Source organism: Gymnoscopelus microlampas, assembly GCF_963454915.1.
Source record: "Gymnoscopelus microlampas genome assembly, chromosome: 15".
Taxonomy (NCBI): Eukaryota; Metazoa; Chordata; class Actinopteri; order Myctophiformes; family Myctophidae; genus Gymnoscopelus; species Gymnoscopelus microlampas.
Genome location: NC_139952.1, coordinates 37,116,319 through 37,137,771, shown reverse-complemented (window position 1 = coordinate 37,137,771; position 21,453 = coordinate 37,116,319). Strand labels below are relative to the sequence as shown.

At 43.0% G+C, this 21,453-nt stretch overlaps 1 protein-coding gene across 4 annotated transcripts in view; it reads right to left on the bottom strand.

The window, feature by feature from the left end:
- col14a1b (collagen, type XIV, alpha 1b) overlaps positions 1–21,453 on the bottom strand; it is a 163,739-nt gene that overhangs the window by 42,917 nt on the left and 99,369 nt on the right. For all 4 annotated transcript variants that reach the window (XM_084080851.1, XM_084080852.1, XM_084080853.1 and 1 more), the window contains 8 exons: positions 21,165–21,281; positions 12,368–12,517; positions 8,723–8,797; positions 5,634–5,773; positions 4,592–4,715; positions 1,641–1,784; positions 802–966; positions 185–223 (listed from right to left, as the gene is read on the bottom strand). In XM_084080851.1, coding sequence (XP_083936977.1) covers positions 185–223; positions 802–966; positions 1,641–1,784; positions 4,592–4,715; positions 5,634–5,773; positions 8,723–8,797; positions 12,368–12,517; positions 21,165–21,281 — 954 coding nt within the window. The remainder of the gene's footprint in view (positions 1–184; positions 224–801; positions 967–1,640; positions 1,785–4,591; positions 4,716–5,633; positions 5,774–8,722; positions 8,798–12,367; positions 12,518–21,164; positions 21,282–21,453) is intronic.

The window sequence follows — 21,453 nt, the reverse complement described above, 5'->3', positions numbered from 1 at the left end:
GAGCCGAAAACATAATAGATCACAGCTCTGCCTTGTACTCTGTCCAAAAGTGAGACAAGTTATATAAGAAAATCATGCTACAGTGAAATGCCAAAAAACTGAAAGCTACAATTTGTTTGACCTTTTAAATGAATGGCAGGTTGTCAAGTTTAGTGAAGGAACATAATAATGTGTGGTCACTTACCAGGTGTTGTGCTGCCACTCATGGGCACAGAGGGACAAGCTGTGGGAAGAAACGGTCTGTAATGAGTCACACGCTGAAAAAAACATTCCTTCTGAGAATGTGCCGTTACATGCCTTCTTCAGAGATTTATTACATTCCCCTATGTTTCCTTAAAGGACAGGGGTCTTCAACAGGGGGTCCGGGACCCCTAGGGGGTCCTCAGAGTTACTACAGGGGGGCCACCAAATCAATTTGTCTTTACTTTAACCACTTGAACCCTAGCATCCCTATTCTGAGCAAAACTTTAGCCAAAAATAGCAGATCTACAAGCTCACAACGCCTCGCGCTGTGAGCTTGTGTTGTATTGTGCATCTTTCCCTCTCTCTCTCTAGCCTCTGAGCAGATATACTTTAGCAAACCAACCACTGTTAACTAACTAACGCAACCCACCAGCATGCACGCAAGCATAATCGCACAGACGGTGAGTTTCTTCAGCTCCATGTCAATGAATGCAGCCATTCTCACGTGTGGTTTGCTAAGAACAGTCGCACGCAAACCAAACCTGCGCGCACAATAAAGTGTGTGAGCAACGCTTTTGTTGGTGGGTTTCCAGCATAACAAAGTCTCTGGACACTCACTGGCTGTGGCTGCCTCGCAGACGAACGTCACCAGCTTCTCCTCGATCTTCTTGAAGGCGTCGAGGTCATCCACGAAGAAGACGTGCCTGTCACTGGGCTTACTGGCGATGCTCACCAGCTCACCATAGTCTGCATCGGCAAAGCCGATGGCAAACACAATGTAGCCTGCAGACAACGAGAGAGAGAGAGACAGAGAGAGAGAGACACAGAGAGAGAATAGGATTCTGAGCACCATGGGTTTGAAGCTTGTGCTTGTGTCTCCTACTTATTTTTCCCAGTTACTGTAAGTGATCATTCCAATCACAGGAATATGATAAAGTCACTATGGCTTTGACTCTTAAACTCGATGCAAATAGATAAGAGTGTATGTGATTTTGAATGTAAAATCAATTTTAAATCCATCCAGTGCCATTATTAGCCCATTATACCTGTGGTAATTGTAAAGGAGAAATATATGTTATTTTCCTGTCAACTCTATCAGGCTGCAAAGGCAGCAACCATATCAATTTAAGAATATAAGTATTACACTAAGAAAACACATGGATAATGGTGGCCTTCAGCTTACAGAGGTAAACAAAACAATAATTCTGACCGACAAAATTATCATAATTTTCATAAACATATATATATCCTTTAATGGCTGTAGACCAAAGGCTCAGTAAGAGCACCGCACATAACTGTACATGTCCTTATGAAGCCTGATATATACTTTGTCCTGCGACAGTGTTGCACGCTGAAAATAGCTTATAGATTTGCCATTTTCAACGGATAAATTGGGCATGACACCCCTACTGTATGTCCTTTAGAAATAACCTTGCATCCCATAATAAGGCTCTGACCGTTCATCTGAATCTCCTTGGAGACCTTGTTGACATCATCCTGGGAGCGACCATCTGTGAGGACCACCAGCACCTTGGGGATTCCCCTTCTGGACCCGCCCTCCACTGTGAAGATGTTCTCCTTCACGTGCTGGATGGCCCGACCTGATTGGACAGAAGCATCCGTCAGTCAGTATGGAGGAAGCCGTAACCTGAAGACTCACCTCTTCAGACTCCACCTCAGCCCTTAGCACTTCACCTTGATATGACGACCATACCGTGGTAATTTGTTTTCATGTTTTTATGTTACTTTGTTATGTTTTGTTTATCCTTGACCACAATGTTAAACTAGAAAAAGTGCTCCTCGGAGCACAGGTCTCCGCCAGGTCAGGTACGTTATTCTGGCCTCCTGGTGGCGCTATAATAGGCCAATGTGAAAAGGGTGCCATTTATTCTTAGGTCTTTCACGGCAATCAGACTGCATTCATGATTTGAGGCATTTTGTTCCAAAAATGTGTTTTGCTAAATTAGACCTGCTGGTGGCGCTATAACAGGCCAATGTGAAAAGGGTGGCATTTCTTCCTCAGCCTAGTGGAAATGTGTGTGTGAAATTTCACGGAAATCGCAAGCTGCAAGCATAGTTTGAGGCATTTTGTTCAAAACGGACCAATCCTGCAAACTTTGGAAGCCAACCATAGGCAATCAGGATGGAATATGGGAAATCGGACAGATAAGTGTTGATCACATGACTATAGAGATACTGTGTACCGATGTGCATGATATTTGGATAAAATCTGTAGGAGTAATGTAAAAAAATGTGTTTTGCACAAATCGGCCTCCTGGTGGCGCTATAACAGGCCCATGTGAGAAAATTGGGGCAGAGGTTCTGAATTGGCATCCAGGGAGTGTGTGTGCAAAGTTTCGGAGCGAACGGACCAACGGTGCCGGAGATTAGCTGGTAACACACAGACAGGACACACACACACACGGACACACGGACGGAAGGACGGACGGAGGGTAAAACATACTCTCTCGCCATGCCTTTCGGCCTGGCGGAGACAAAAACCTGTAAGTTAGACAGCATGTTATTTAGATAGATGCTAAGGTTCATTGTTTACCTGGTATCCTATAGTTTCATTGTACAGACTATGTTTTGATAGTATATTGCTTTGACTGATGCTAGGTTCTTGGTGATCCTGGTTTACTGAAGCACTACACTGTCTCTCTGCATTTGATGTATGTATCTTGCATATTGTAAGTCGCTCTGGATAAGCGTCTGCTAAATGCCTAAACTGTAAATTGTAAGGCTATAGGCTAATAGTCAAAACACAACATTTACTACCAACCAAACTATTTAATTACTTGTATTAAGTATTATCCAATATACTTATCCAATTGCTTGCCTTAGTTCGGTGTTGAGTCATTAAACGCTCTGAAGTTGTATTCCACTATTGTATGCCAGGTTGCTCAAGCAGGATATAGGGTGTTGTAAATCACCCTGAAGCACTGAAACCCTACGTACATACTTAGTTGACCGGAGTCCCTCAGGGCTCCATACTAGGTCCATTAGTATTTCCCTCTACTGTACATCAAATCTCTTTAGCGAAAATAGACAATCTACAAGCTCACTACGAGCCGCATTGCGATGCAATGTGCATGAGCTTGTAGATCAGTTATTGTCGGCAAATGTTCGTAGCAGAATAGGGAAGCTAGGGTTCAAGTTAAGAGCATGAAGCTGCTAGCTGAACTGATGAAAGAACATTTTTTCTTGGTTTAGATAATGAAAATGGAATACATCTCTGTTATTGCCGTCTTTATATAGGGACGAGCATTAGCACCACCACAGTGCACTTAATTGAGATTTCCTGGCCAGCCAGTAACTGTATTACTGCTGTGTGTCCCTATAGGAGAGCCTAGCTGGCTGCTTTGTAAACACTGATTAATGACTCTGTCGCTCGCTGCATGCCCTGAAGGCCTTCTCTGATTACCAGACACACGCACATATGTGTGCACTGTGCACATACACACGCATAACCATGAGAGCATGCAAAAACACACAGCGGTGTGTATGCGCAAATGTAAACACACACACACACACCAAATCAAAGGTGGGTCTGTGGAAAACGAATGCTGTTTAACACAATTGCACAGTCAAGTAGACGCACACGCGCGCACACACGCACGCACACACACACACACACACACACAAACAGTGACACAATGCAAATTACAATTTCACTTCTTAACTTCAGGCTGGCACCAACACTAAATTGAATCCGTCTTTCCGTGTGAGTAAGTGTGTGTGTGTGTGTGTGTGTGTGTGTGTGTGCGTGCGTGTGTGTGTGCGTGTATGTGATTTGCTTGTACTGATTTCTATACTGCACCTCACCTATGAGGTTCTGTGTCAACAAACGGGGCCTTTTACTCTGTGTTTATGTAAAAAATACACATAACAAATATGTTTAATATATTCATTACCATTTTCATATGCCGTACATAATCACTGGGAAGTGGGAAGCTAGGAATCTCCTGTTTACTGTACTGCATACAAATCGGTTGGCACTCACATGCAGACGTGGTCAAAGTACTCAACCCCAGTACTTGAGTCAAAGTATAGCTACTCCTGCTCAAATATAAGTATTACTAAGTGGACGTTGCTCTGTCAAATTTGTGCTTGAGTTAAAGTACAGCTGTACTTGCTTTTAACCACTTCAACCATTTTCAATCTATCTTCATATAATTGGTCCTCACTAATGCTCATTATAATGTGCCAAAAATGTAGTCTACTTGGTCTGTGACTCAGAGGAGGGCTCTGGACAGTTCACAAACCCACCTTCCAGTGACATCATCGGTAGGTAGGTTTGGACATAAAATGATAGCATTATAGCATAAATTATAGCACTCTGTGGTGGGTCGGTCGGTCGGTCACTCACTCTGATGACCATGGGAAAGCTACAGTGTGTGCCACTTGCCTGTCTTGGTGTTTCCTCCCTTGTAGGAGATGCTGTTGATGGCATCCAGCAGCCTCTCCTTGTTGCTGTAGGAGTTCAGCTTAAACTCTGTCCTGGCGTCATCGCTGAACTGGGCTATGGCCACCTGTGGGGGGGGGGGGGGGGGGGGGGTGGTACAGAGGAACATCATAAATTCACCGGGCACATAACAAACAGCTAAGCACAACTCATGTCAACACTATTCTTCAGTTGCAAAAGTATCCTTTGGTGCCAATACTTTTGTACTTTTATTCAAGTAGATTTTGATTGCCAGACTTTTACTTGTAACTGAGTATTTCTACATTGCAGTATTGATACTTTTACTTAAGTTAAAAAAAAGTACTTTTTCCACCACTGCCTTTACAGGAGGCCTAGAAACCATCTTTTCATGTTTTCCCCACTTACAGTGCTAGAATACGCTAGAATAAGTCTATTTAATACATTCATTGTAGGACAAAGACAACAGATTTTCAAGTAAATTGTGCCAATGCTAGCTGGTCAGATCTCACACCACATTCTCCCCAGTCAGTCCTAACCTAAAGCCTGATTTATACGCTGCAGCAAAGTATAATGAGGGTTTAACTTTCCCCCTGGCCTGCTCTAATGTCTGATTACTGTACCCTTGAAAGGCAAAAATAGCTCCTACCATTAGATTCCATCTTAGCACTCGTCTCTCCCACTGTATGTCAGTGTGTCTGGTGTTGTGAATACATGGCACTTATATCAACTTAAAAAAGCTACGTCAAATGGCGGAACCAAAAATGTAATGGTGAAAGATGAGGTTCTGCTGTATCCTGGCATGGCCAGCTGCATTTCCAAGGGGCAAATTAAAAAAAATGCCTCTTGTTGTGATAAACCCGCCCCATATTTGCATACTGGGCCCTGATTGGTCCTTCACTACTTCGGAGGGAGTGACATTTTTCTTTGGCAGATTCATCTCGTTTTCCAGGCTAGTTCTGCTACTTTTGGACAGACTACTTCTGAATGAAAAATTATATATTTTCTTATTTTTGCAGTCTGCTACCTGTGTGCCGTCGGGTCCTATCTTGTCCAGAGATCCTGTGGTGCTGTACAGGAAACGGATGATCTTCAGGAAGCTTTCATCACCGATACTCCACGAACCATCGACCAGGAACACAAGGTCTGCTTTGGCAGCCTTACACACTGAGAGAGGGGGGGGTGGGGGGGGGGGAGATTTGGGGAGTGGAGAGAAGGAGAGGAGAGAAGAGGAAGAGAGTGTAAGGGGGTGACGTGTGTGTGCGCATGAGAGAGACAGAGAAAGAAAGAGAGAGAGAGAAAGAGAGAGAGAAAGGGGAAGGTCAATATGTGATGTCTGAGTGTAAGAAATAATACAAATTAATAGTCTATCGTTTTTCATGGATAGGCGTTTTTCATAGAAAAAATGTCCCCATTATCATTACTTTTGTTACATCCCTTATCTGTAAGCCAGTGGCTCGGGAGAAAGTAACACATTAGCCAAATACGTGCCAATCCCATGGCAACAGATTCAATTCATCTCGTCTGTTTGGGTAAAAATTGTCGTCACTCAGTAGAATCAGTAGAAGCGTACCCTTCTTTATAATTCATTTTAAAATAATGGGGGCATAATTTACAAAAAAGCATATCATGGTAATTGGAAGAACACTTTAAATTAGGAATCGGAAACGAAGTATTTATTAAAATGCTTACTAAGGTAATAAAACCAAGTGTAAAGTCCGGTCAAATACCCATTGACTTTAATGGAATGTAAATTCTTCTGCAATAAGCAGGAGGGGAAATAGCTAAACCTTCTAGGCCACTAATGAGAACTGCAGCGTTTTCATTACTTCCTCATTGGCTTCATTTCCAGCGGCGGATACTTGCCGCCTGGCCGATACAATTGACTGATTAAGCTCAACTCTGAAACAGTTAAACCGTTGCTACATTGAAAACCCAGAATCACACCATCTGTTTGGTGCCAGAGTAAACAATCATGTCAATTACAAACTTTTCTCTTCTCATTTAATCTAATTTAACCGCCACTTCGGTGCCCAATCGATCGGCAGAACGCTCCTCTGTGGTTTGACTACTTTGTTTACTTCACATATCCACTTATACTTTAATAAGCCTTGTAAGCCCAGGGAACACAATTACTTGTTTTCTTTCTCCAGCAACACAAACTCTGGCTATGATTAGGTGACTGTGAAGAGGTGGACCAGTTCAGCACATTCTTGTGTATCATACTCTGCATATGAGAAAGTCTCACGTCTCAGGAGTTGTGACATTTTGTGAGAACATTGGATGAGAACAGCAGCATGAGATTGCGTACAAGCTCTTGTCTTCAGGAGCTTTGTCTCTGCATTTCAAAAGAGACTGTATATACAGTATACATTACATACGGTATACTATTACATACTGTTTACTGATACTATATGGAATTGGGCATATATGTATTTATTAATACAAAATAATAATATTTCAATAAGATAAATGTAAATCTCAAATGAGAATCATAGATTGAGTCAACAATGGAGTATAAAACCAATCTTTCTCATTTCATGTATCTTTTCTTATCTCTTGTGAAGATATAAAAAAGATTTTCGGCTCATTTTTTTAACTCAATATAAATTTTGCATATTGTTCCTCCAAAACAGAAAACAAAAACAGGATACTGTATAATTCATATTAAAATCAGGAACCCAAACACCCATGGTCCCTGTTTCCAGTCTTTTAGGGGACGTGTCATGTGGTTGGACATGCAGAGTTTGATTCCAACACAAGCTAAGCACCATAAAAAAAGAGGGGAAAGAAGAAGAAAAAGAAGGAAAAAAAGGAATGAAGAAACCTGGCATCTGATCTGAAGACTGCAAAGCTTTATAATTTAGCTGCAGGGAATGGCACACTTCAGGGTTTTCTGTTGTCTCACCCAAAATGGATATGTACGTATATAACGCTGAGGGAATGAAATTCCACACAGGCCGATCGTCACCCTCTGAGGGAAGACGTGATGTGAGGAATGATAATTACAGGTTTGACGGAACGAGATGAAGGTCCCCAACCAGGACGCAGGAGATGACAATTAGCACTTTTACAAGTTATCTCTTAAATTACGACTCCCCCTGTCTGTCTGTCTGTCTGTCTGTGTGTGTGTGTGTGTGTGTGTGTGTGTGTGTGTGTGTGTGTGTGTGTGTGTGTGTGTGTGTGTGTGTGTGTGTGTGTGTGTGTGCGCGCGCGCGCGCGCGCGTGCGTGTGCGTGTGCGTGTGCGTGTGTGTGTGTGTGTGCGCGCGCGCGCGCTGGAAGTTTATTTGTGGATGTCTCACTCTTTTTGTTGTCGTATGCGTGTCTGTGTTTTTTTTCTTTATGCACGTGCTTTCCTGCACATGCCTTTACTTTGTGCTCTGTGCAGACTGTACTGTATGAGTGTGTTTGTGTGCACATTCTGGATGAGAGTTATTGTTGTTTTCCTGCGTGCATGTGCTTTGAACAGTACTGTGTGTGTGTGTGTGTGTGTGTGTGTGTGTGTGTGTGTGTGTGTGTGTGTGTGTGTGTGTGTGTGTGTGTGTGTGTGTGTGTGTGTGTGTGTGTGTGTGTGCGCGCACACGCGTGTGTGCGTGCGTGCGTGTTTGTGCATGCATGCTTGCCACCTCACTATGGAAGCAGGGGGAGATGAACACTTTAGATTATATACTGTACTCCTCACATGATGACAGCTAAATGTCTTCAGATGCTCAGCATAATGATACACTATAACCGTCGACAGTATTATGGAAAAATAAACCTTTACCCACACTCCTCCCCTACACACCAACTACGTATATGAATCACACTTTATGGCATGAGTTAATGTGTGCTTGTGACTGCTGCCATACAGCGATATAAAGCTGAATCATACAGTTTATAAACATCAGCTGGCTCACGGTTAACCACGTCAAAGATATAGCGTCTGTAGGGCATCGCTGGGGTGACCATTCGGTGAACTCACAACGGGTTGCAACGCCAACCCGTGTGCGCTCGTAGACTAGCTATTTGAACCATTTGTATACTACAACAGTGTACAAATGTAACCAAATCTCTATCATGGTTTTAACAGTGTAGCCTAAGCCGTTTATGACACGTGTGGTGTGTTGTCTTACCTTCCAAGGCGGAGGGGATGGTGGGAGGAGGGACGGTACTTGGGGGTTTGGTTGGTGCTGGTGTTGGAACTGGTACTGCAAAGAGAGAGAGAGAGAGAGAGAGAGAGAGAGATGACACACAGACACACACACATGACACAGACATAAGATAGGTTTGGATGTACATACACACAGACATGCATAGAGATGCAAACGCAAAAAAGACCAACACTGTCTCACTCCCCAAAAGGCATATTATGACTTTGTGATCAAACGTCAACATGTGACGTGAAGGCGGGGGTGAAAGGCACAGGTTGACTTTTCAGGACTTCCGCATTACAGTCCAGTTCTCAGCGTTTTTGACGATCCGACCAAAAAACGGTTAAAACGTCAGAGGCGTGCCATCTCAAGCGGACTTGAGCCACGGGAGGCACCGCCGGGCGAGCTAAAGCGAGCGAGTCACCGTACTGAGCATTGCGAAGTCCGCTTTGAGACGACTCAGCGCCGTCCGAGTAATGTCACGATGGGCACAGAATCGTAAATCTTATATTCCCCGAAAGTCATATTGTGACTTTTTTGCACCCCCGTCACGTCATGTTGACACGTGACGTTTGGTCAAAATTGTCCCAAAAAGTCTAAATATTACTTTTTTTGGTGAGAAAGCGTTGAAAAGACACACACATGCACACATGCATGTGCGCACCCACCCAAAACCCACACCCCCACAGACACACACACACACACACACACACACACACACAGTATGTGTGCAGTAAGGCCACATCCATCATTGGTATGCCTCTACACTCTCACATCTAATCATAAATCATCATACAAAACAATCAACACTATATGGAGCAACTAGACACCACAGTCCCAGTGATCTAACTTACACTGCATATACAGTATAATGAATGGATAAAATGACCACACACACACACACACACACACACACACACACACACACACACACACACACACACACACACACACACACACACACACACACACACACACACACACACACACACTACAGCTTCACTGCAGCACGTAAAGTCTATCATTATAAACCCCTGTATAATTTGCAAGCTTGATTACTGCCACAGCCTGAAGCCTGAGTTATACTTAGTTGCACGGAGGTGTAGCGCACCGGAAATAGCCAATCTACAAGCTCACAACGCGTTGCAGTGCGTACGCGTTTGTGAGCATGTAGATCTGCTATTTTCAGTGTGTGTCGACACCTGCATGCAAATCAGTGTAAATCACCCTTAAATCTACCCCAGGGTGCCTCTGAGCCCCACATCCTAAACCCCCAGCCATCTGTAAAAAGGCGACTGGTAAACCCCATCACGCGCTGCGTTTATCCACCTCTCCTTACGCAGTAAATCAATCTACCTGAGGTCGGGAATTACTTTCGACGGCAGGTAGAGGAGACTCTCGTTGTAGTTGGCCGCCCGCAGCTGAGGGGGGGGGTAGTAATTTGGAGCGAGCCTTCGGCTTTTCATTTGCATCAAAACAAAGCTATAAATCATTGTCAATGTGGCCGCTCTCTGTGGAGCTGAATCGAGGCTCAATACAAACAAATAAACGGAGAGGAAAGGAGAGGAGAGGAGAGGAGAGGACAGGAGAGGAGAGGAGAGGAGAGGAGAGGAGAGGAGAGGAGAGGAGAGGACAGGAGGGCAAATACGCGAATGACGTGGAATTCGCACCCTTCGCCGCCCGTTTGGAATTTGCATCTATTTGTATATTTGCATTGATTTTGTATGTATGTAATCGTGCCGTGGCAAGAATTTTGCTTTGAGTCCGACGTGAACGCACCTTGAGGGAGAGGAGAGGAAAGGAGAGAGTGATGGAGAGGAGAGGATGAGAGAGTGATGGAGATGAGAGGAGAGGAGTTTTCACATCCTCTTTTCTGTTCATCTCCTTTTTTCTCCCCCCCCCCCCCCCCCCCGTCTCTATCTTGCGCCCTTAGTCGATTCTTGCCCTCATACTTTCTCACCCAATGCCCCTTCCTCTCTTACTCTGTTTCTCGCCATCATCCCTTCACTGTCCCTTAATCCCCAGCTCTCTCTCTCTCGCTCGCTCGCATGCACGCACGCATGCACACGCGCGCACACACTCACACACACACACACACACACACAAACACCTATCATCTCTTTCTCACATCCACACAGTGGGTCTTGATTAGTGTCTGGGGCTTGGTTCTGCAGAACAAATGGAATAGAGAGGATGATTTCTAGACATCTGCCTCTCTTTCCTTTTGGCTCTTCTTTTTTACGGGGGGTAAAAAAGCCCCATCACTTCAATCACATCAATTCTCTCATTCGTTCCACCTGCGTCCCTCTGGCTCTTTCATCCTCTCTTTTGCCCACTTACTGTACTGTAACTTCTCTCTGCGTCACCATCGTTTCTCTACCTCCCTTACCCCCCTCTCTCCATCTCTCTCTCTCTCTCTCTCTCCATCCCCGATACAGTGGGTCTTGATTAGTGTTTTGCGGCTCGCTGCTGCAGAACAAATAAGTCATTCTGAACACATTCCGCCGTCTCTCCCAGGAGGATAATAACTGTATTATGTTGTGAAAATGACATGATCATCTACTCAAGCGGCTTTTCAACAGTGGGATAATGGTGGGCCGTGTTTTGATGCACGGCCGCGGTGGTCCCACCAGAGTTTGTGTGCGTGTGTGCGTCTGTGCGTACTGTATGTACTGTATGTGTGCGGGCGCACACGCATGAGCACACCTGTGCATCATTACGGCCTTCTTTGTTTGTGAGGTTTATGTGTGGATGCATATTTGTAGCATGAAGGGGAGGGCTTCTTACTTTGTCAGAGCTAAGGGCAACGGAGACTATTGTTTTGTCAATAGACCTGTAATGAGTACTTTATACTCCTTGTATGTGTTGCTCGCCACAAATAGCCAATCTAAACCCATTGTGGTGCACAGCATTGCAAGCTTGTAAATTGGCTATTTTTGGCAAGCAACACCGTGGAACGATGAAGTACAAATCAAGCTTAATGTATCCGCAGTTAACAAGCACTGTGTACATCTGCATGTAAAGTGCCAATGTCTCAGTGTTAATGTGTTAATGGAAAGGTCCCCGCCCCGGGGGGAGGGAGAAATTGCTTTTACAACTTCACCCAGCTGATGATTGGCTCAGATGGCTCTGATGAGTACTGTGCACAGGGCAGGGGTTAAGTGTTTGCCAAGGGACACTTTGTCACGTAAATTGCTGAGCCGAGAGTGGAATCAGCGACTTTCCCATTCCTAGACGGCCTCTCTATGCACTCAACTACAGGCGATTATTGTGATTAATAGCTCATAACTGTTGATGTTGATTATTCCTATGCATGTGTATGGGTGTGTGATGCATTGGCGTGTTCTCTCATCTGTGTATACCCATGTGTGTTCCAAAGTGTGTGTGTGTGTGTGTGTGTGTGTGTGTGTGTGTGTGTGTGTGTGCGTGTGTGTGCGCGTGTGTAGCATGTACTCTTTAATGCATGTTTTTCTGCTCTTGTGTGTGAGAGCGAGGGAGCATGTGAGTATTTGAGTGTTCCCTCATCAGTGCATATACCCATACAGTATTTGTGTTCCACTGAGTGAGTGGAGTGGACATGTGTGCTTGCGTGGGTCCGTACGTTCATGCATGTGTTTCTCCACTCACGTGTCTTTCCCTGGGCGGTGACGGCGGGTCCCTCAGTACCGTCCAGCAGCTGAGCGTACACACTGATCTTATACTGGGTGTTGGCTCTTAGGCCGGTGAAACAGTGTCTGCTGGATCCACCTCCGAGCTTCGTCTCCTGCTTCTGACCATCTGTGGACAAATAAGACACACTTCTTATACTCTTGATATGTGGTAAGAATATGTAAATGGTAATACGAGCCACTGAGGTTGGCCTGCAAGGTTAGAATGCCTGTAGTAAAATGTTCAAGCAAGGCTGCAGCTCAGGTCTTCAGTGACAGTGAATAGAGGAACCGCTACTGCAGGAGGACGGGCGCATGTGTCCTGTGAGTTCCCCCGAAATTAGGCGATCTACAAGCTACAGTAACAACGCGTAGAAGATCAGTGCTTCTACGGCTGACCCGGCAGTCAGGTCTCCAAATGGTCGGTCAGTGTTGTACGAAGTAGTCTTTTTTTTAAACTTACGTATCAATACCACAATGTAGAAATACTCTGTTAAAAGAAAATGTCCTTTATGCAAAATTTACTTGAGTAAAAGTATAAAGGTATTGGCATCAAAATGTACTTAAAGTACCAAAAGTAAAAGTACTCATGCAGAATGTCCCATTTCACGAGTGTTCAAAATGTATAAAAAATAATGGAAAATAGCAGATCTACAAGCTCACAATGCGTCACTAACTAGTAACTTAGGTTTTCAAAGAATTGTTGTGGAGTGAAAAGTACAGTATTTGTAGTGGAGTAGAAAGTACAGAACATTTTAAATACTCCATTAAAGTAAAAATTCATCAAATTTGTACTTAAGTACAGTACTTGAGTACATGTACTTGTACATGTACAGTTACTTTCCACCACTGCATGCATGAATGAATGAATGAATGAATGAATGAATTTTTATTTTCTGTGTCTGGCTGCCTTTCACAGCCCATCCCTTACGGGATTATTCAGACAAAATTTAAAGAACAGAGTTTTTCCAGTGCCAACATGCTGACACCAACTGCAAATGGTGGACGGCAGGCAAAAAAGAAACACATTTCCCTGTGTGCATGAGGTGTCACCCCCACCGTGCCTGCATGGAGACACACAGCTATTAGTCTCTCGTAGCCAGGCGATCAGAGATCTCCATCTACTGACACGTCTGGGGAAATCTAAATCTAGACTGGAAACTATTCTGAAAAGTACAAAAATAACAGCAGCATCGTAGAACCAATGCAGACTTTCTCCAGATGGCGGAGATCTCTGATCATCTGCGAGACTGAATCAGAATTTTGACTAACACAGATTTTCTCTATCGTACCTGGCATGTTTTTTTTTTCATCCCCAGGATGGTAGGATGACGTTAACTTAGAGCCCTGCGGATAATGCCAGGAATTTATATAAATTGTTTCATTTGTTTGTTCATTTTTAATGCTTCAAGCAAAATAAAGAAGCTATAGTAGCTAGGTTTAACCAGAAATACCTGTGTACTGTCTACTGTCTCATTATTCTGACACGATTCCTAATCTGCACGCAAGCATTGTTGGCAATTCAACTCAGCCATCCTGTGTCATATGCAGTTGTCTTAATGGATTTATGGATTTTAAACGCTATTTTTGTTTAAATATATTACTCTGTGGCACTTGACTATCTTACCGTGGTCTACAGTAAATCTGCACTAAGACGCATGTAATGTATTATTTTGCAGAAAGTGTATAATTTAAGTAAACTCATTGAATCCTTATACTACATTGAACTGACAAATACGATTTGAAGACAATTCGGAGGCGGGCACAGCCCTCTCATGAAGAGCGTGAAAGTTTGTTCTTAATTGAAAATCTATGCATGTGAAACTTTTTTTTCTCCTCCTCCTGTGAATCTCTTAGTTAACCAACATTGTTGTTGTGAAGTGTCATGAAGATTTGCATTTGGCCAAATGAGGCGTAGATCGTCGCCACACTAGCACATACACAAGCAGACAAGCCTGTATAGTGCAGCTCCACTACACTGCATTGTGATTTGACACATAACTTCCTATCTATACCTGAAAATTGGACACACTGCAATTAGACTCTAAGGAAAATGAGATTTGAAGACGCAGATGCTGAAGAACATCTTTCTTTGATCACGGTGGATATGTACTGGTACAATGCCGCAAGCAGCACAGAAAAGGGTGTAGCGGAAACAACATAATTATGAACAACAACAACACAATAAAGCTAAAATACAATAGCAAGAAAGACATTTCTCGCAATTTCTCGCATTTCTTGCAATGAATGAAGGAAGGAAGTTCCATGGAAACAAGCCCCCAGGGCTTTTCGTGTTATACTTTCAGCATGGCTTGTTAAATTGCACTTGCCGTATACTGTTTGCAACATGTTGATAAAGTATTCAATCCAAAAGACGTGGCAACGCAACACATCAACTGCATGGATGGCATGTAGAAAGTAAAATCCTTAGTATTAATTTAACTAAGAATGAACAAAGTACAGGTCCATTTGGTTCCATTGGTACAGTCTAGGAGTTACAAATGGATAAATGAACACAGAGGATTTCACTGTGTGCATTATTTTGTTGCCACAGTCTCATTATCCTGCTTGCTGGCTGTGGTGGAATGTTCATTACTCAAAACTGCATATTAATACACGCACACGCACGCGCGCGCGCACGCACGCACGCACGCACGCACACACACGCACATGCACACGCACACATACGCACAGACGGACACATTACCCCCTTCCCTTTTCAGGAGTTATTCTCCTCTAGGTAATTATTTACTGCCCTGGCCAACATAAATCCTCATTTACCTGTGTGGGTGACTGAGAGGTCTAATTCCTCTGGACACTCTCTGGAGAACCACCGTGGGGCTTCAATTATGTGTTGGAGTCCAGTCATGAAACGGTATAACAATGGCAAGGTTTGTGGTTTGAAGGCCTCCGGGTGATGAATAATAGTCATTATATTCCTATTTGGCGGATGAGGGCTGTGTTATTTAAGCCAATTCTGCCTTTGGAAGCAACGATTTGGGACTGGTAAACATTTGGATGCGTGGAATTCACTCAGAGTCCCGTGCCATCTGCTAAGTGCTCTTTAAGGGGTGTTTGAGTGAGGATAGGCATTTAACTTCCAGATGAATGGTGAAAGGTTAACGTTAATATGTCTGGCGGGGAGTGTGGGTAGACACAGGGAATCACAATTGGATGGAAATGACCCGAATGACGAGGGAATAGAGTGATGTCCTGGTGGCGCTGGAGTGATATCTCTTCATTGTCTTTGTGAATAAATATGGCTACGGGCCGGGGTATGTGATAAACAAATTATTGTCATTGCCAGAGATGCAGCTGGGCCCTAGGTTGGATACCAAGGCACCGGGTCTCTGTGACAGTATGCAGGGCATGTGCTTATTATAGCACATGCTATAATAAGCCTATAAGGTGAAATTATCACCCAAGAACAAGTTGGGCATGGCTTCATGTGCATCTCAGACTTCGTCGCACGCACGCACGCACGCACGCACGCACACACACACACACACACACACACACACACACACACACACACACACACACACACACACACACACACACACACACACACACACACACACACACACACACACACACACTCACACACGATAAACCAGGGGTATTACACCTCTATGACTACGGCAATGAAGGAGAGACCCGATAAACCAGGGGTATTACACCTCTATGACTACGGCAATGAAGGAGAGACTTAGCTACTGCTAAGTTTGGGAAGCATGGAGAGCTTTAGAAAAAAGGAGGGGAAAACAGGATATGGATGGTGATATTGGTGGGTAACATTATGTCTCAATGAAACCTTCATATAGCATGCATCATCATTTCATGTATGATATTTTGAATAAAATAGGGATATTCAGAAACTTCTATTACTTTGTGAACTTTCCTTTCAATCAGCTCATCACCGAATTCCTGACTGACTATTACAGTCCTTCCAGTCTCACACACACAGCACTGTCAACAGCACTGGCCAGACTGTGTTGATAATTACATCTGAAAATGTATTAAGAAAATGGAATAAGAGGTCTGGATTCCTTCTGTCAGCAAATTTGAATGTTAATTAAACATTCCTGGCATAATGTACATGCACCATCTGCAGTGAGTGCCATATTTGATAACATGCAGAACATTCACAACAAGGGAAAGCTAATAGTAATCCACCTTCTTTATCTGTCTGTTTGTCTGTCTGTCTATATTCAGCCTTTAACCTCTCCCCTCCATCTCCATATGTCTCGTCTCGCGAATGGAATCTCTCTCACTCCCTCTCTAAATCTTAAGCTTACATTTGTGAGTGGACGCACTAAGCCATAATTACAGTCATTCCTATAACAAGTATATCTTCCTCCAGACACACTTGGCAACCACAATGCCGACCTTTCCTCTTTTTTTTTCTTACTCGCCGCAGCAAATGTAAATGTCATCTTGGTACGAGGATCCATAATCCTGCCAAGTCATTGCATACCTAAACCTTTAAGACTGTCAACGCACTAAGACCGTGTCTCTGTCAGCGAGGAATTTCCAACACGGACACGCTCGCGCTGCAGGTCCATGCTGCAAAGGCATGTACTGTATGCAAGATGCCCACGTGTGAAGTGTGGTGGAGTATACACTTCGCGGACACCTGGGGGGGGGGGGGGGGGGGGGGTCTATACGTACATGGCAGGAGGAAGGAAGGTATTTGTGAGGGGAGGAATCAGAATGACATGCAATGGTTAGTGGTTACGCTTTATGGTTCATAATATTTTCTTATTTTTTCCCCCCACCTCCCTTCATGTGGATACGTCACTCACTGTGTGAACTTTAGTTTAACTGTGGACCTGACATGTGGATCTTTTAGCTGTGAGGTTTCTGCCGTGTGTGTGCTGTGTGTGTGTGTGTGTGTGTGTGTGTGTGTGTGTGTGTGTGTGTGTGTGTGTGTGTGTGTGTGTGTGTGTGTGTGTGTGTGTGTGTGTGTTTTGCACTTTATGTCTAATCATGCATACGCGCCTGCATGCTGCTATGTGGACCTACTGTACCAATGTTTTACCACTTTTGCACCTTATGCTTAACCTCATGTAAATACTGCATACTGGACCTGCTGGTCTTATGCTATGTGTGTGTGTGTATATATATATATATATATATATATATATATATATATATATATATATATATATATATATATATATATATATATATATATATATATATATATATATATATATATATATATATATATATATATATATATATATATATATGTATAGGTAGATATCTTGATCTTTTTATGTTCTCTTTGACAGGGCCTGTATGGAAGCTAGCGGTCTGTCTCACTCACACACAGCACCATGTGATTGCGATGCGTTGTCACGTCTGACAATCTTGTCAACTCTCAACCCTCAAATCCCACATGTAATCTCAGACAAAATGCTAAGCCTCTGGCATTGGTTACAGTAGTTTGCATACGTAGCATATTGCTTCCTTGCTTGCACACATTGTTTCAGTTCAACTTTATTGTCATGTATACCATATGCATAATGTATACATTGTTTTATTTTCTTTCATGACCCCTTAAGACCCTCTACTGCAAGCTTGCTAGATATGCAAGCCAAAAGAAAATTGGAGTTGTTCCCAAATTATAGGAACACCTTACCTCAATAGATTAGAGAGGCAGGCTCTGCTGAAATCTTTATGAGACACTTAAAACATCTTTTTAACATACAGTAGCTATAAAAGGCTATAGTTTGTTCTCCTTTTCTTTACATTTCAAGGCATCTTATTTTCCATTTACCTTTCTTCTTCATTGAATATGTGCTTTAAGAAACCTACAGGAGCTGCTTTTTCTTTCTAAGTTTCCTTATTTTATTGCAAAGCACTTTGCTTTTCTTGTTTGCTTCCATTTAATCTATGTTTTCTGATGTTCTGATCTCTTCAGGCACTTTGAGCTGCCTGTGTTTTATATGAAAGGTGCTATGCAAATAAAGTCCTACATGTACAGCACCCCCGTGTGTGTGCATGTAAGGCTGCATGAAAGCCTATAGGATTATATTTTCTCACACGTGACCCCTACTTGCCTGCACCTCCCTGCATGCCTGAATGTACTGTATATTGTGTATTTAGGTGTGCGTGTGCGTGTATGTGTGTGTGTGTGTGTGTGTGTGTGTGTGTGTGTGTGTGTGTGTGTGTGTGTGTGTGTGTGTGTGTGTGTGTGTGTGTGTGTGTGTGTGTGTGTGTGTTCGTGCGCGTGTGTGCATGCGTGACAAGAAGACTGAAACCTGCATGAAGAAGCGTTCCTCTCTGATCCTTCTGGAGGACTAAGTGAACTACACACCCAGATTAATTCTCTGTCGCATTTACAACCACATCAGGCAAGAAAAGGCATACATAATCCAATATGATTTTAAATATTCTGACTGCTTAACCCATTAAAACCGGGAAAGCATCTGTGTCCTTTTAGATTTTAGCGTTGGATATAAAAAAATAGCAGACATAGGCCTACAAGCTCACAGCGCGTCACTTTGTGCCGTGCTGCGAGCTTGTACATCGGCTATTTTTGAACGTTATTGAAAAATCTTGAAAGTGTTAGAAAATCTTTGAATAACTTTTTATTTTTTTAACATACATTTTCTCTTCTGGGGGTCCCTGGCACAAAACATTTTGAGATGAGGGTCCGCGGCCGAATACATATCATATCAAATACATAACAATTCTTTTTAAGAACTACTTATATAGAATTTGCCTCAGGTCTTCATGGGTTAAAGGGGATGCATATTTTAGCACATGCACTGCATCAGTAGCCTGTACTAGACATTTGGCTGTGCCTTCATTTCTACTGACAGACACCACAGAGGAGAATGAAGAACAGACACTGCACATGTTCTCCCAATACATCGCTGCCTTAGAGCAGTGGTTCTCAAACTTGTTCATGTCAAGGACCCCCAAATTATTGTTATATATTATTATGTATTTGGCCGCGGACACCATCTCAAAAAATGTGGTTCCAGGGACACCCAGAAGCAAAGATTTGAGTTACAAATGTTTGCTTTAAAAATATATATATTCAAAGATTTGCAAAAAGAAAAAAAAAGGCAAAAATAGCAGATCTACAAGCTCGTGAGTGCCGCGCAATGAGCTTGTATATATGCTATTTTTGAAAGGCCAAAGTATAACATATGGATAAAGGGGTTAAAATGATTGCAACGCTTTATTTAGTAGACCCCTGGGGGTCCCCGGACCCCACTTTGAAAACCAATGCCTTAGAGACCTAAAAGCAATTCACTAATGGGTAAATTTTACACAATTAAGAGTTCCCACCTTTGTTGAACATAGCAACATTTGATACAAGATGTAACCAGTACAAACACTGCATGTTGTTACCCAAGTTTAGGTCGAGCTGGCATTTTTCTCCACAGTGACTTGAAAATTAGAGTAATCATTTTAGCCGTAATCCCCCTCAAAATGACAGAGGGACAAAAATAAAGAAAGCATAGAGTCAAATATGTCCTTTGGCCCCATGCAATTGGTGCAGCAGCAGCCTAATACTATTATTATTATGGGAACATTATTCAGATAAAAGAAATCTGCTCACTGTGGTGGCCACAGTGAGCACTGTACTGTACTGTATGTACAAGTAACCAATTAGGGGGTATTTATTTTTGAAGAATGGAGTAAGTATGGGTTATTTTCTTTCTGTATTGGAATTGGTGAGATATTCATGTGTGTGGTTTAGAAGCCAACGTGATATGCATCAATAATCACTGCACACTACTAGGATAGTGTGGCTATGGAGGCAGTGAATGGCAATGTTCCTCATGAATACAGGTCTGCAAACACAGGAATAAGTGTGGGCGTGTGGGCGTGTGCGTGTTTGCGTGCGCGTGTATCTGCATTCTGGGGTGCAGGCTGTGCAACAAACACCCATGTCCACATTCGTGTCCATGTCCCTTCCCATGAATGTCTCCATTCTGCCATCGTGTCAGTATATCATGTACTGACACAAGGACTCAATGTTTTATGTATGTACTGTATAGCTTCTTATGTAAATCTGCACATCAATCTGTGGATGCCTTTTCCACAAGTAGCAATATGAGAGATCAGCAAACGTGTATGTATTCATACTGTATATCCATACCTGTTCATTTATGCATTCATATACATAGAGATGCAACATATACATCAGGGGTGCCCACACTATTTGACTTGAAAACTGCTTTTAAAATGACCAGCTCAACAAGATCTACCCACCCAAAAATGGATTATCCCATTGCTGAACAGATTTACCTGAGGGGGCTTTGGAATCGCGGTGCTGGCTTACATATAAGACAAACGCACTTGGAATGGGAAATAGTCGGGGAAATAAAGCCTTCCTCCAATTCTGTATGGAAAAAAACAAGCATTGCATTGCCTACTTCTATAGAAGGAAGGGAGCTGACAGGCCCTTCAATCAAGTCACCTTCATCCAAGTGGCAGATGCCAAAAAGAGGAGGAGTTTTGTGATTTTTGTTTATAAATATTTTTATTATAATTATTTAGGGGCATGTCATGTGTTCTCCCTGCACAGCCTTTGTGATCTACTGGTAGATCGCTATCTACTTTTTGGGCACCCCTGATATACTGTACACAGTCAAACCTGTGTTAATTTATCAGTATGTAACACTTGAGAGTATAACATTGTAACAAAATGGACCCGCACTCAGCCTCACAGAGCTAAATTGCTAAGATTCCGCTGTGTGCATGCACTGTATACATGTACAGTATATACTGTATTCTGTGTGTTTACTTACTTTGCAGTGACTCTATGGCCACCTTGTAGGAGCTGGCGTGGCGATGGGGCACCCACTGGCCACACATGCTGTTCACCCTGATCTGGTACGGAGTGAGGTTGGTCACACCCAGGTATACTGGAGGGAGAGGTGGCAGAGGTGGCACAGAGAGAAAGAGAGAGAGTTTTTTTAATCTTTTTTTTTTACCAACAATCTCTCAACAATCGTTTTAGGTACCGTAATATCCAACCATCTTTAAATCACAAATATATAAATAAATGCTATAACATTACACCATCTCCACAGAGAA